Source organism: Lagopus leucura, unplaced genomic scaffold (assembly GCF_019238085.1).
Source record: "Lagopus leucura isolate 7727_CA_CO unplaced genomic scaffold, USGS_WTPT01 Super-Scaffold_100001, whole genome shotgun sequence".
Taxonomy (NCBI): domain Eukaryota; kingdom Metazoa; phylum Chordata; class Aves; order Galliformes; family Phasianidae; genus Lagopus; species Lagopus leucura.
The window spans coordinates 72,689,744-72,706,448 of NW_024962262.1; the positions used below are offsets into that span (position 1 = coordinate 72,689,744).

The 16,705-nt window shown below is 34.6% G+C and overlaps 1 protein-coding gene across 2 annotated transcripts in view; it reads left to right on the forward strand.

Annotated features, from left to right (window-relative positions):
• The window catches only part of HLCS (holocarboxylase synthetase), a 115,763-nt gene that overhangs the window by 34,628 nt on the left and 64,430 nt on the right, over positions 1–16,705 (forward strand). For both annotated transcript variants that reach the window (XM_042867988.1, XM_042867989.1), the window contains exon 6: positions 2,384–2,655. In XM_042867988.1, coding sequence (XP_042723922.1) covers positions 2,384–2,655 — 272 coding nt within the window. The remainder of the gene's footprint in view (positions 1–2,383; positions 2,656–16,705) is intronic.

Genomic DNA, 16,705 nt, shown 5'->3' on the forward strand with positions numbered 1-16,705 from the left:
TTTCTGAGAATATGTTGAGGCAAAAGTACACAGGAGTTTTTGATGCGTAGTTTCAAACACTTTTATTGTTTGCTTGGAAAGTGACAACATTTTAAGCACCCTTACTTTTTAATGTCTGTTTCTGTGAGTCTGTAAATCCATCTTTATGTAAGTTAAAATGATAATTTTGTGCCGAGGAATTGCATCCAGGCAATCATGCTACATGAAATTCTGTGTTCAGAAAGCAAAGGGAAAATGCACTGCAAGATGAAGCACAATGTCCTTACACTCCGTCACAAAAATTAGAGCTGTATTATTTTCTAAATATCAGCTGCAGCTAGTGAGTTATTGTGTGTGTAAAACAAGAAGTCTGAGAAGAGTTTAGCAGCAGTTTGCTCAGCCTATGGTATTAGTGAGTGAAGATACAAGTGGTTCATGCAGATCAAATCAAAGTGTTCGTTAAACCATTTATGCTACATCATCATGTATGATGTAAAAAAAAAAAAAGTGAAGAAAAAATATCTTAAAACATATTTTATCCAAGTTAAATGGAACTTTAGAAAATGGAGAATTGAGAGGTAGTTTATCTGTAACTAAAACGTAGCTAGAGCTACTCTTAGTCTAATCTTATTAGCTAGCTCTTGATTGCATTTAGAAAAAGAATGTTCATTTCTTTCATTTCTTCACGTTATGGTTACTACAGGACTGCAAAACAATAAGTCAGCTGAAGTTCTCCTTCCAAAAATGCCACACCAGAAGCAGTGTCCACATGAAACTTGAGAAAGTGTAGTTTCTGAGGATGGAAAATCCATACAAAGGTGTTAAAAACAGAACCACTTTTCTTATTCCTTTTTAAGACACAACAGTGGGATTTGGAAAATTGGGGTAATTCCTTGGATAGATAACTATTTATAGGTAGCTTGCTTTTAATTGCAGTTTGTAGGTTTTAAAGAATGGGACTGGAGCTCAGGGACATCTTTTTCAAAAGCGAGAGAGCTAGGCTTCAGAACTAGCTTAGAAAACCCACAGCACTGTGGTTCCCAGATACTGCTATAATGAGAAGTAGGGGCACAAACTTAGTCAGAAACTATGCATCTAAGAGAAGATTTTGAATTAGAAGTCAAATGTCTTAGAAAATTTGAAAGTAAGAATCACTGATACGTTACCTAGGGTAGAATAGAATACACTTTTTTTTTTTTTTTTGTGGTTTTCATTTATCATCTTCTGAAAGGGAGAATACAGTTATGAGGGCCACATTTTAGAATTTTGCTCCCGGGTCCAATTTAATGGTTGTGCTCATGTTTTAGTATTCTGAGGAATCATTTGTCCATACATTTCAGTATCTTGTTATGTTTCCTATATTTCTGCCTCACAATGCTATATATAGATATACATAAAGTATCCATCACCTTAATCAGTGAATAAATAGCTTTTACTCCGTTTCCTGGTTTACATTCAATAGATTGTGTATTAGCTTATAATTTTTTTACTATTAGCTCAATTTTATTGGTTTTTTTTGTTTGTTCTTTCCTTTTTTTTTTTTTTTTAATTAGCTTCCATCTAATTCAGTTTAAGTTATTTGTGAAAGTGTACATGTGAGGAAAAGATGACACTGTCTCTAGGGGAAGCAGAGCTCTTAAAAATGTAAGCTATATACTTTCCAAAAAGAAGTCGCCGCATGCGTTCTTGTGGACTGTTAACTCTTAACAGCTTCTATGGGAAGGGTAAACTTTTCATGCCCAATGTCCTGAACTCATATTAGATACCTCCAGTAAGAGGGCGTCACCAGCCAGATAATGATTGCACTAATTCGTTTCTTCATTTCTTATTCAGTAAAATGTATTTCTAAATAACATAAAATAAAGGTGAAATAAATGTTTTGGTTTGTATATATATAAAATTATATGAACATACAGCAAATTTATACTTCCTGTTTAAAATACCTTTCAAAGATATGTCACAGCCAGTGGCATAGCTAGAAGACAAGGGAGCAAGCATACTTACACATGTTTTGTACACTGGTATAATCATTTCTTAGTTGTTTGCTTCTTTGTGTTACACGCTTCTGCTTTAGCTGGCTACTTAACAGCCACATTGGTGTGAAGTTATAGTTGTGAAGCTTCTGTTAAGCTGATGGTCACAGACCCTGTTACAGAAAAACAGTAAGCCTTAGCCTGCAATTGAGCATGACCTCAAGTTTAGGAAGACTGTACCAACTAGTCAGGAGAGGCTAAAGTAGGACAACTGATGGAAGCTGATCTTCAAAGAGGAAATAGAGTTAATTTATCCTATTTTGGAATAGGAGGTGACTACATGAATGTGAATGTTCTCAGAAGAATGTTTATATATCTTCCTATATTCTGGTCTGTATTTCTTGGTCTTATTTTATTTCCCTTGCCCACAGGAAATCCATCTTACATTTTTAAAATGGCTTGAGGAGAATGTAAATGCTGAAGGATTAATAGAATCCAGCAAAGTGTCTCTTAAATTTGTTTCGTCTTGTGAATCGGAAGTGGAGATAACTCCATCTCTCATGTCAGTTGTCACCGAGATGGGAAACTTCTCATCAGAACATTTCAGCCTGGAGACATATCAGCAGAATCTACAAACAAAGAAACTTGGAAAGATTGTTTTATTTACTGAAGTTACCACCTCAACAATGAATCTTCTAGACGGGTAAGACAGTGATCCAGACCATCTTGAGTAAGCTTCTATCATAGTAATGTTTAAGGTAGTAAGTATCCATATCTAGGCGATTACATACATTTTCCAGTGCAAGTTATTTTCTAAGCTAGTTATTTAACAAAAGTAATACCAAATAGACTGGGGCATTAGTTTTAACACTGCTGTTTCTTCATTCTGTTTAATATCGTTTTGCTCAATATTCCACTAAAATGTTCTTTGGTGCTTGGTGGTTTGTTTGTTCGTTTTTTTTAGATGTCATTTAGGATTGTAGGCATTTTCTTCATCACCACGCAGACGATGCTTGTGAATGAGTTGTGAGATATCTTTGAGGAAGTAGTTTGTTAGAGTTTTGAATGGGATTAAACAATATGAAAATCACAGCTTCCAAATCTTAGGTTGCAGCCTATGTACAAAGGATATGCTGTTTTGTTTCAGAACATGAAATAGTCTGATGGATCAAACTGCCTTTGAGAAGTTGTTACTCTTCAGAACAGATTTTTCTGTATGTTCCCACCTGTACCTATAACTCTTCTTGATAGCCACTTTGGAATATCAATATTCATTCACTTATAGAAATTGCAGGTGAATTTTACTGTTGAAAATAACTTCAGTAATTTTGATCTGGATTTTTCTATGAACATAATCAGATAAGCAGCCTTGAATGTTGTTGTGTCTGGTTAGTTAACTAGTAATAATAGCTTTACTTGGAATCAAATACAAACTTCTTCAAAACCAAACTATTTTTTGTATGTGCATATGTACATATGTTCATACACTAAAAAATGTTGCTGTCCAATTTTGCTACAACCCTTTTCCCAGATGTACATCTTGGTCCTGCAGCTGATTTTATGAGAGCTTTTGGGCGTAGGCGGGCTTTTTTTTTCAATAGAGCCCAAATGAGAAAAATGGCTTTTTAATAGAAACATTTGTAGTATTCATTTCTTTTCATTCAAGCCCATTGGACTGAAAGAAGACTTATTGGGAAGAAACAGTAGGAGTGATAACTTAATATGTCAGCACCTTTAATCATTGACAGTTGTTTTTGGTGGTTCTTAGTGCCAGTATCTACACCTCTCAGTAAGATGAAGCATACTATTAAGAATTTGTGAGTTTATTTAGATATCACAAGCTAAATATAATTACGTCTGGTTATTTTATTTATAACATCCAGTAGGCAAGGGAGCTGAGCGAAGTGGTCTTGTTTTTTCAGTGAACCTGGAACCTTTTATCTCTAAAGTGATGTCACAGCAGGGTGTGCAATTCTCAGATTTGTTTTTTACTAAGTAGTTCAAAAGTAGTGAAGTGAGCCTTCAAGATTTTTCTCCTTGTGATGGAACTCAAGTAGCTGGCTTTCTGCCTGTAAACCAGATGTAAACCAGATCTGTCTCTCAGATGAGAAGATGGTCCTACTTGGATTATAGTTTGGGAAATAAAATTTCTTACAGAAAGCCTTTTGTTTTAATGATTCAAAATATTTGTCTTAAATATTGTGGTTAATGTTACTGTAAATACACTATTGCCATAGATGAAAGAACAACAATGTGATGTCATTTGTAGTTCAGCAAAATACCTTGAGACTTCATAAAGAGTATCAATGCATAAACTGCTAGAAATTGATGCAATTATCTATTAGATATTTTTCAGAGACGGAAAGTATGTCAGTTTATAATGTGCATCCATAAGAACCAATATGGATGTGTTAGGATATATAGTATGTCACTTTTTTTCTGCTTGCCAGTTCTAAGTGAAAGGAAAATATGTACTGGGAGAAAGAGTTGCTTTGCTTGTACACACAGAAAAAATTACCTGTTTGTCATTTGTAAGTATACATTATATGTATACGTACGTATATGTAATCAAGTATTGCAATAAGCAAAATAGCAAAAATTTGCAATGACTGAAAATATGACTCAGATACCTCAGTAACTTATTCCATTGGATTAGCAGCAAATTTATTTAGTACATTATTTAGTAAATTATAAATGAATGTAGCATTTAGCTTCTGTGGCTTTAGATTTTCTTATATCCCTCCCACAAACTGAATTGCAAAGTTTTGCCTCCCTTCCTTTTCATTTCCCCAAACCTTCATGCCCCCAAAAAATTAAGACATCGAAGGAGAAAGTGGGCTGGAACTAATTTAATGGCTGAGTGACCTCACAGTAGAGAAACAGCCGGAGCCTAATAGGGGTCTTTGTCTACATTTCCACCCTGGCTGGTAACGTGCCAGTCAAAAGTCAAGCAAGAAGAACAGGTGGAAACTATTAGACCTGTCATAAAGTTTGAAAAATTGATTCTGGAGTCTAAGTGAATAGATTGAACTTGACAGTGTTGTCCTAAAGATTCTAAGGGAAAATTCTGTAGTTTAATCTGGAATCCCTTGATTGTTCATTAGCTCTCCAGATGGCATGTCTTAACATTTTGCATATTAACATACATTCTTTATTGTCATTGGCATATGTTTATATGTCCTAAGGTAACAAGCAAAGTGTGAATTCACCTGTAAGTATCTAAAGTTAAGTGGCATTAGTCTAATTGCAAAACAAAGATTTGCTTAAATATCATATAGTTTTAAATAATGAAAATTGTCTCAGTGTTTTCAAGTTAGAAGTTAAAGTGAATTGTATGAGACTACTTCTAAAAGCATTTCAACTTTTGTTTCTTAAACTAGAATTTAAAATCCTTACCAAAGATAGGATCTCCTGTCTTTTTTTTTTTTTTTTTTTTTTTTTTTTTTTCTTTAAAGGATTATTCTTTCCACAAGTCAGAGAGGAATTTATTTCAGAAGCCTTGTGTATTTATTCAAATATATTTATTCCAGTGCCACCTGAGCAATTTAACCTTTCCAGAAGCAGTTGCACATCTGGTGTCTTCTCAAAGAAAGGCTGAAATTGTATGATTAACAGTGAAACATTATTTTTAAAGATACATCTGCTATAGTGGTACAAGAACTGGACTGTGGAGATGCACTTAATAAGCTTGCAAAACCCGAGGTTGATAAATGAGTGTTTATTTCTAGTACACTTAAATTGACTGGTATGGTTTCTTGACTGTTTCATTAAAAATAAATAAATTAGGTATTCAGTTTTATTCATTACCAGCACCTATTGTCTTGTTTTAATACTTTGGCAGAAGTTATGATTCAAACATTACTAAGTGAGCATGTGATATATTGTACATAAAATTACATTGTGGAATCTTTCCCCAGTATTTAAGAGTGAAGGCAGCTTTTATTGTGCCGTTGTTAGGAAAAGTTTGTTACAACAATGGTGCGTTTCAATTAAAATGAAATGTGGGAGAAAATTACTCTCATAATTGCTGAATAGGATATTTAAATAAAATGTCAGTTTAAAATAAACAATTTCCAAACAGTTAAAATCTTTGCCAAAGAAAGTCTTATGCCTTTTTAGTGGCTGTTTAGTTTTTCTTTATAGTCTTCAAGATTCATTGTTCTACAGCTCTAATTCAGAAAGCATGCATTAGGACTCAAATTTTATGTTAAAACTCACTCATGTGCTGCTTATGCAGATTAATGAAAAGTAAAAACAGCTTATATCTGAATGAAATTGGAATGCCAGTTCAGAGGTACAGATGAGTTGAGATTGACAAACTGTATTTTGTACCTAGTGGGTGTTTTTGCTTTTTTTCCCCTCAAATCCTTATCATATTGTACTCTATGTAAACACAGCAGATACCTGTTTAGTCATTTGATGCACCTCCATGATCTCTTAAATTCTCTGTTTAAACCATATTTTATATGAAACAAATTAAAAAGTTAAAAACAGATGAGCTGAGGGATTGGGGTTGGCTTGAAAAGTGGTTTGAAGACAGAAACTTGGAATTAACACAGCACACACAAAATATGCCATATAGTCACAGTGTACATATTTATCCCATCATTAGACATGTCTGTCTAAAACCTTTCAGGTATTTGCATCAGAATTCCATGATGACTGGGTGACAAGCACAAACTGTTGCTCTTGCAGCTATTGACTCAACTTGATTGGCCATTTTCTTTAAATCTCTGTAAATTGTTTACTACTTCTAGTAATACCTTAGCAAGCCATGTCTCATAATGCAGGCTCAGTTGAGTAGAGGAAGCAGTTGTGCTGTGTGGCCAAAACCAGTTGTAAGAAGGCTGGTTTTCACAATATTTTCAAATAGAAGTCTTGTTTTTGTTCACATGAAGATGTATGGGTAGTTGGATTACAAAGTCTTCAAAGAGTAGTCTTTTTTTAGTGTGTTTCTAGTACATCAATGGTCTTCTGTAGATACATATCTTACCACCAGTATTAATACTTTGTAAAAATTACTGCCCTATGTCCTACATCCTTCCCCCTGAAGAGTGCATGTTAAGAGCTAGGAGGGATTCCTTTGTCTGAGGGAATAGGCATTGTTATTGCATATTTTAAAAATTTACACTGTTAAATTTGTCAATTGTGTGTAAATACATTTTCTACATAATCATTAATACAGGTAGATAAAATAAAAAAATATTTTTTCATTTTGGATAACCAGTCCTGCCTTATGCAGAGAGCTCTCAAAGTAGCATACGTCACTTTTAAAGCCTGAGATTCTTTGGGTTTGTTTGTTGAACAGTACTGGGGAATAGGAACATTATGTTTGATAAATATCTAACCTGAAAACTGAAGTTAGATACTAGTGACTGGAGATCTGCTCTTTAATGAATTTCACTCTTTTAATCTACATCTCTCCCATTCAAACTAACCTTGATACAGTACCATATTCTTTTATTCCATATATAATTGGGATTACTAACTTTTACATTTGTTTGCTTTCTTTTTAGGATTGAATTTGCAACAGGATTTTTATTCTCAAAAGAAAAAAAATTGGTGTGGTGGAATAGCTGCTTCCATGCTTGTTTTCCTTGATATTTTCTTTCTTTCTGTTATTGCCATTTTGTGCCTTTCTTTGGTGGTAGAGGTTAGCTCAAGTAACAGACTGTTTAATTCCCTTGAACCAAATCAACAATAACTTCTACTAATTCAGTTTTAAACGTATATTATTTCCTTCCATATTCTTCTGTTCGCTTATTGGTACTGTTTTGCATCATCCTATGTTAGAGAAAGCTGTCCTTCGTTCTGATAACAAAAGATCATACAGGAATTTTTGTAAGGCAGCCAAGAGTCTGTTCCTTTCCTTGCCTGCGAGGAATTCGGAAGTTTTTGGCACTGATTTGGTTCTGTGCCATTCCCAGACTCTTCCTTGAGATACCATTTTTCATTATATGCTTGCTGAAAGACTTCTGTATTAGGATTTGTCAGCTCCTTTGAGTCGATTTTCCTTGCCTTTCTTTCCACCTGTTGTGAATGATTCGTAAGGGCACTGAACAATTAGGTCCCTATTTTCTTGTCACGCACCTTGTGTATCTGATTTTCCATGGAATTGAAAATAAAATATGTTCCTTTTAATTTTTTTTATTATGTAAAATTAGTAGATTTTCTTCCTGTTAATGAAGTGGGCCCCCTTCTTGCATGGTTTCTGTCAGTGTAGGGGGAGGTTTGACATTCCCAAAGGGGATTGAATTATAAAAAAAAATACCCGTTTTGCAGAGCAATTAACCCACACTGAACTCTTACAGTATATTGCATTATCCCACTGCTGGAAGTTCCTAAACAATTTGTATTGTGATATGAATACTTATCCTTGGGATGCCTGTCATTTGTTAGATATGAGAGGTAACCTTACAAGACTGCTCAGTTAACATGATAGCTAGAGAATGGAAAAGAAAGGATTTGAAGAATATCTTCCTGCTTTGTTTTAAAGCAGTGCTGTCTTTGTGCACACATTTTAAAACAAACTTTTCAAATTAAGATGAAAAAACTTGAATGCTGAAATTAAAAATCACACATCCTTGAAAAACAGGATTGCCTTGAGAAAGTGTTGTATTTTACAGTACAATATACGTAATATAACAGAATACAATATGTGATATATTGTTAAATTATTTTTATTAATTTGCTAACTTTGTGATTGCCAATTCAACCTTTTGATTTTAAATTTTATTTTGTAGGAAAACTGTTGCTTAAGATTAAATTGTCCAGAAGCACTTGTCCATTACTGTTTGCACCTCATTGAGAAGGAGTGTTAGGTTAGAAAGTTGAGAGTTTTGATGGGAAGGCTTAAAATGTATAGGTTATGGGTAATGAGCTCCTTTGAGAGAGGAGAAAGTAAAGAGATTTTTGTGCTTTTTCAGTCATTTTGTACCGTATTGTTAATCAAAACAGTAAATTCTGCAGTATCAGTGTGGACATGTAACAGATAGGGCTGTCATTCTGTTCTTCACATTGCTTTCTGCATACCTGGAAACCTGCCACCTTATTGCCATGAGTCCAAAGTCAAAATGGAATATCGCCCCTGAGGAAGTTTTGTGTTTATGGTAATAAGTAAGATGGACATAAATCAGTGTGATATGACCTGATGACTTAAAAAGGCAAGATAAGGCAAGAAGACTAAATACCTTGATACCTGCCTCCATAGTTTACCTTCCCAAGGAGCTCAGAACTTTGGTAACCAATGGGGCTACATTTATCTCCATGTCTCTTTACTGTAATCATTAGACTAGTAGTAAATAAAAGATGATGCAGAAAATCATATCAGCTGTTAGGTATTCAGAAGCACTGGGAGGAGGATATGGAAGTGATATGATAATGTGTTCTGTTACTCGCAGATGCAGGTGAAGACATCTCCGTTTAGGAGCCAGTAAAGATTCAGTTTGTCAAGACACTGCATGTTTCATATGCTGTAGACCTTCTAAGGAGATGTGCTGAAGATATTCAGCACATGCAAGTTCTGAACAGACTCACAGTTTTTTTCAGAAAATGGGAATTTGGAACTGGTTGGAAAAGTTGAGCCTTGCATACTTTGCTTTGGCAACTTCTCTGGCCATTATAGTTGTTTTAAGGATTGCATAGGGCCTATTTCGGCCTTGGAAGTAGAATTATGTTTGCAGAGTGATTTTTAACTGAATTTAGGAAGCTGATGGGAAGAATCCCTCTTTTCAGCTTTGGACAGAAATGTGTTGTGTAGTAAGTTTTGACTTTATCTGTTTTAATTGAAACTACAATGAAGACCTGAACTCTAAACTAAAATTAGATACAACCACACAAAATGTGGGTTATTCTGTGGAGAAGCCAGTTCCTCATTCTGAGTCTACATGGACAAGAATATAATCAAATTTCTTCAAAGCTTGAAGTTAGGTCATGGCTTTCAGTTTCCATTTAGTACTTCTCAGTCTCTTTGCCCTTGCCAAAAAATGAGAAAAGAGAGAAGGTTTGGAATCATAACACTGTAGGAGCTGAGGTAGGATTTGATAGACTTAAGCATGATTGTTTTGAGGAATTTTAAACAGCACCTGTTCCAATGCTGTTAAAAGTAAACATACTGATTTTTTTTATTTTTATTCTTATGCTGTCAGTCAGAAGATAGTGATTTGGTTTCAAAATAATTCCCTGATTGTTTCCAGTGCCTAAACCTTTCAAAGCTTGCATAATTTCTACCTTAAGCAGTAAAATAAGAAAATCCCACAGAATCTGAATTATTTTCTTAAATCCCACTGGCCTAATTTATTTTCACTTATACTCCTAGTTAAAATATTTTAAGAATCTGTTTGTATTCAAACGAACCCTTGCATTTATCACACCTCATATCATTTAGCTTAAAATGTCATGGCCTGCAGAATGGTGTGTAAAAATGGAGGTTCCCCCACTGCAGTTTTGTAATCCCCAGGATTGCTATAAAATACAGCACCTCGTGTTGCTTTCAAAAGAATTTACTGGCATTGTTCTTGCTGCTTAACAATTAAATGTGGATGAACTTCCAAATGCTTTTTTGTAAACTTGAACCAATCCTGTTTTTTTTTTTTACTGATGGCACTATCTGACGTTAAATAAGCAAACAAACAAAAACATAAAAAAAAAAAAAAAACACAAGAAAAAAAAAAGCAAAACAGAACAAAAACCAAAATAAATATTTTGAAAGATTCATAGCAAACACAACACTTTTTTGCATCTTACATTAAACAGCTGTGGAATACAACTGTAGGCTATGTATAGACCTTTTTACTTCATGTCTGAATGGATCATCAGTATATCTCTTCATAGAGGAATTAAATTGAGGGTAGTGAAAAGAAATCAAGAAGAGAAAGGAAGAAAAGTAGGGAGATGGCGGCTGAGATACAGGAAAGACAAAATAGAAGTATGATATTCAAGGGAAACAAGTGTGTCTACTGAATATTTCCCTGAGAAACCTTAAGGTAAAATAAGTGATATATAAGTGATATATAAAAAGGTTGCAATATTAATTGGGAAAAAATCTACATGTTTTCAAGAGTGTTTAGCAAACCAATTATTTATGAGAAGTATAATATTCCATTGTTCAAATGGCAACTTATTTACTGAAAGATAATTTTTTTAGTATTTTAGTTTAGCTTTTTTTTTTTTTTCCATTTTGAAGTTCAAGAGGCTGGTATTAACTCCACTTAAGCATGTGGTGATTACATTTCTAATTTTTTTTTTGTTTGTTTAAGAATTGTGAAGTATGAGGAAAGGACTTCATTTCTTTCAGGTGAAAAATAATTTTCTATACCATTTTTAATGAATCTTTAAATGATGGTGTTCTGGTTTTCTTGTTTGCTTTTAGCTGCACTTTTAATCATATACCCTTTTAAATATCATCAGAAGCATCTTTGAATAATCAGAATCCTCAAAATTGCTTATATTTCATGGTTTTAAAAAATGTGGCATTCAACATATTGCATTGTATATTTTGGATCTCATATGTAATTCATTAAATTATGTGCTTCATGACAGTAGGAAACCTTCAAAATTTATTCTACCCAACTGTAGTTTTTCCACCCTTTACTATCTTTATTCATTGTAATCAATGGCTTAAACCTAAGACCTGATTTTCTCATATACTGAAACCATTTTGTCATACAAACAAGCTGCTACAGACCCAGTTCCCTTTTAGCTAGCTATGTTGATTTTTGTATCTAGGAGCTGAAGTTTAATTCGCATAGATTTCCACAGAGCTGTACGCTGTCGCCACACAGATGCAAATTGATTATAGAATATATGATCACAGCTATTTCCTGGCATGCAATGTTCTTCAGGGTTTAGTGTGTCTTTTTTTGTTTGTTTGTTTTGTTTGGTTGTTTGTTTTTCAATCATTTCTGATGAAAAAAGACGAGGAACTATTCTGCTTAGTAGCCAAACATAGACTTCATAATACCAACAATGATATTATAAAATTGCTTTCATCTGAACTATTGTTAATCTAAGCAGTTAATGTCTTCTGGGTGCACAAAGGGTCAGTAAGACCTTACAGGTAAATTGATTCTACTTCCTAATCTGTGTTCATGGAATCACAGAATGTCTCGGATTGGAAGGGTCCTCAAAGCCCACCCACCCCAACCCATGCCATGGGCAGGGCTGCCCCCCACCAGCTCAGGCTGCCCAGGGCCCCATCCAACCTGGCCTTGAGCGCCTCCAGGGATGGGGCACCACAGCTTCTCTGGGCAGCTGTGCCAGCACTGCACTACTGCTGTTTCCAGTAGTTTTCACATAAACTTCCAGCATTTTGCTTTGTCAGTAATTTTTGTTTATTTTCTAGTTTTGGTTCAACTTGGTATATGTTTGAGATGAATAAGATACAATTTACTTTCACCACTAATTGATAAGTGCCTCTGTCATTATTTAATAACACGTGCCTCTTTTTTTTTTTTTTTTAAAGTAATTTCATGTTGAAACAAATCTGATAGTTGCTGGCCAATAGGTAAGGTAATGCTGGCCACATTCAGGAGAAAATTGGATTAAGAGAAGTCAATTGTATTTCACTTCTATACGCAGATCTTGACCTGGTACATGATAGGAAAAAAAAACCACAAAAACCCAACACTTGTCTTGGTAAACTTCATTGAATGTAGCCTTTTGTGTACTCTTAGAGCTCATCATTAATCTGTTTTTAATCTTTCATTTCTGAGCACATTTTGAAATTTGTAAGTTGTTATGGCTAAATAGAGAAAAGAAGAGAGCTTAAATCTCCCTTCCTTTTGTCTGTGTCAGATCAGCTGACGTGAAATGTGTAAATGATGTATATATCTGATGTATGTCTTTAAGAGTTTTCATGCTTTCTCTGTATTTTCTGTTATTTCTGCCAGCTTATTATCCCCAAAACCAATGAATACTTTCTAAGGCTAGAGAATGGCTTCAAACTTCTGTTTTCATAGTATGAATAAATAGTTGTGTCAAGTTTGAAATTCCGCACGATTCCTTTTTTTTTAAAAAAAAAAAAAACAACAATGGTAGTTAACAATAGTACAACAATAGTTCAAGAAAGTGAAAGCCAAAAGGAAAGAATTAACTCATAAAATTAGACTATTTTCAGCTGCTGGTTACAGAAGCATCTTTCCTACAGTTTTATGCAGATATGGGAATAGGTGAGAAGAGATGGGCATAAATGTCTTTTGGGGATGTCTGCAGGCATATATATAGATTGTTGTCTTATTTAATGGTAATTGATTTTATTCTTCAAGACTCACCAGAAAATTTTACCAGGTATTTCTATAAATACTGTCTAATAAACAGCACAGAACAACAATTCACTATGAAGATTTTAGGTGCAATACAGTCAGAGTTTTTGGGGTGAGGATGGAAGAAAAGGAGAAGAACAAGTAAACGTGGAGTAAAATTGAAGACTTCATTTTATTAAGTCCAGATCAGTCAATAAGTGGGTTCTGATAAATATTGGCTGTAATATTATTCAGTCTGGGGGGATGTCTGCTGGTCCATCATTAGCTCTACTAGGAAGGTTTATTAATGCTCCAGATCGTTCTGGGTTGTTTTTTTTGTTTGTTTGTTTTGTTTTCAGTATGACATGAGTGCAGAAATTATGGTAGGCAGTTTTGAGTGTACAGAAAAATGGAACATTAGGATTCTGCCTGATAAATTGTTGTTAATCTAATGTACCCATTCGAATTTTCAACATTCAGCAGTGATCAGAACGGGTAATATATAGTCATTTGCAAGTTATTTTTCAACAGTGACTGAGTAAACTGTAGCCCAAAAACTCTAGCTAAGAACTATAGCCCTTTACATGTGAAGGAGATAAATATTCTACAGTCAGCAGAAGCTGTAATTGAAGATATCGTAACAATAGGATTAAATTGGTTTGGGGGTGGAAAATAGTAATTTGCACTGATGCATTAGCTTAATAAACTGGTGTGCCAACAGTAGAGGTTAAGAAGGGTGAAAATGTTCTATTTTGATGTTTTGCCAAGTTAAGCAGAGAAATACTGTGAGCATGAACCAAGTGAAATGGAATGCTTTCTATTGGCTGAAGTTTTTCTTTGGGTTTCAAACTAGAAATCTCAGTGAGTGAGTGATAATTCATAAGTGGTAAAGTGTAACAGTAGATAAATGCCCTTCCTGCCCTGCTTCCTCTCCCACTGAGGAGAAATCGCTGAGCAAGAAATTGAAGTGCTGAGGTGTTTATTTTAGCACTGAGAAACACTTGTTACTTCAAATATTTGCCTGCTTGTATATCATATCTATTATGCCAGATGTGCCACATACAAATTAGACATGGCTCATAAAGTGTGGTAACCCTAGATTTTTTGAGATTTTGAATGTAAATTTTCCCTTTATTTAACTGTTCTCTAGCTCATGTCAAGGAGGCTTTCTACCAATGCAAGGCTCTATAACTTTAATTAATATCCTCAGTGGATTTCTTCCCATGTTTGAAACATACACCTTATTCTGTTCCTCACTTACATGTATTTTATATGTGTATATATATGTTTAGAAGGTGTTACAACAAGAAATTTAGAAACAAAGGTAGTGATTATTGGGTCCAGAACCATTTGTCTTAGTCACTTGGCTTGATATGCAGCTGCATTTACTATATATCATGTCCTTATTGGAAATAGAGAAGTTTCTTACCTGGTGTAGGGAACCTGCTTTGACAGGGGAGTTGGACTCGATGATCTCTGGAGGTCCCTTCCAACCCCTACAATTCTGTGATTCTTTACAGTGATAGTAATTATACAAAGAAGGCATAAGCTACATTCACATTACTAGATCCTAGGTCAGAGATGTATAAAATATAAAGAAACCAGAACTCAAACTATCTATAATTTCTTTTTTGTTTTTCCTTGTACTATGAGATACTTCAAGTAAACATTTAATGCAGAATGTGTTTATCTCTCACTCTGCGTCTAATGGCTGCTGCCATAGGATACTTCACAGTGTGTGTTATTTTGATGGAAGAGACAGTTGGATTTTGTCAGGCTGTGTTCCAGGCACCCTCCTCTGAACTTCACAGAAGAGTTGCCAGCTCTCTTGCAGACTAGCCTGTTAGGCATGTTGTCAAGTTTTAGCTGGGTGTATAGTCATCAGGCAGTAAGATCAGCAAGTAAGGCAGTAAGATAATGCAGCACGAGGTGATTTGAATGAACTATTCTTCAGTAAACTACAGTGGGGTTTCTTTTCTGTGTTTAGTGGAATCATTAAACACCGATTTACAAAAATCTTTTTGTGAATGTGTTTATAAGCTTCAACCACATAACTAATTAATAAAACTAAACGGGGAAGGTTGTGTATTAAGAAGGCTGTTAATTTAAAAAAAATCACAAACTTTAATTGTTTTACTTTCAATCTATTATGTACTTCAGTATTACTAAAGATCTTTTTTTATTTGGTGATATTAATGTCATCAAGGGAGTGGGCTGTGAGGCAAAAATATTTGCTTAGTGTGTTTTCAGTTTTATGTGTTCTAGTAAATCTTAGGTCCTTCATTCTGGTTTTTAGGTTTTGAAATACATTAACCATGTTATGCAGTGGCTCTTACCCACCTCGTTACAAGAAGGGTAGGAATATGATCCCTAGATGTGGTTTTGCCTAAGTAGGTGATTATTTGTGTGTATGCCATTTGTACATAGATTTCCGCACTGTACCATGTTACATACTGTATTAGGTCTTCCTAGCATTACTTACATGTACATACAGTTTTTTTTATGTGTGAATGAATTCTGGAGGGTGGTTTTGAAACACTGATATTCGTGTTACTAGGGATATGGGTGGTGTCTGCATTATTTGCCAGTAATCTGAGTTGGATTTGGTTTCAAAAAATGTGAGCTAGTTCTGTGTCCACTCTGATTTTACCTACGTAAGTTTTAAACCACCAGCTGTATGGCAGATGCTCATATTAAGGTCTTGCGTTTCAAGCAGAACACAAGAAATTCTTAGCATACCTTACTTGCTTCTACTGCCAATTTTTTCTCCTTCAGGTTCAGCCAGTCCATAATCTTGAATATATAACAGATCTGGTCTTTTGTCAGAACATAGTGACTAGAACTCGTTTCACTTCTTCAATTTCTCCTCTTCTCTGTACTGCTTTCTTTTCTGCTAGACTGTAGTTCATAGGTAAGTTTGAGTAGGGAAAGAAGTTCTATTCTGCTTGTTCATCTCATTCAAGTAAAAAACTTGTCACTTCCTGCCAGAAACGATAATATGTTTATATTTTGTTTTGCTTTTCACTATGTCCAAATCCTTAGTTCTTTTGATCATTCAGGAGTCCAAGGAACTGTCAACCTCAAGTAGATTGTATAAATAAATGGCATAAATAGCCTGATTTTCCACTAGTGGAGGCCTTTAGCCTGCCCTTCTTGGAGACCAGCTTCTTTATTTTTGGTGTCTATGATTGACCTAGTTGGTTTTGCAAGTTGGTTTTGCGTGTTTCCTTTTTTTTTTCTCTGAAATTATTATTATTTTTTTTTTAATTAACGCATCTAGTTGTCTATCATCGCTTAAAGCCTTGTTTTTATGATGCTACAACAGTTTCCACAAATTTTAAGTTCTGCATGTAAACTAACTCATAAATTAAGGAGAGAAATACTCCCAGCCATAAAATACTTGGTATAATATTTTCTCTGCCATATTTTCTCTGCTGCTTCAAGACCAACTTGCATACGTTTTTACTTACGTGTCAAATCACTTCTTGTTGAGGCTGTGTGGCTTTATGGGTA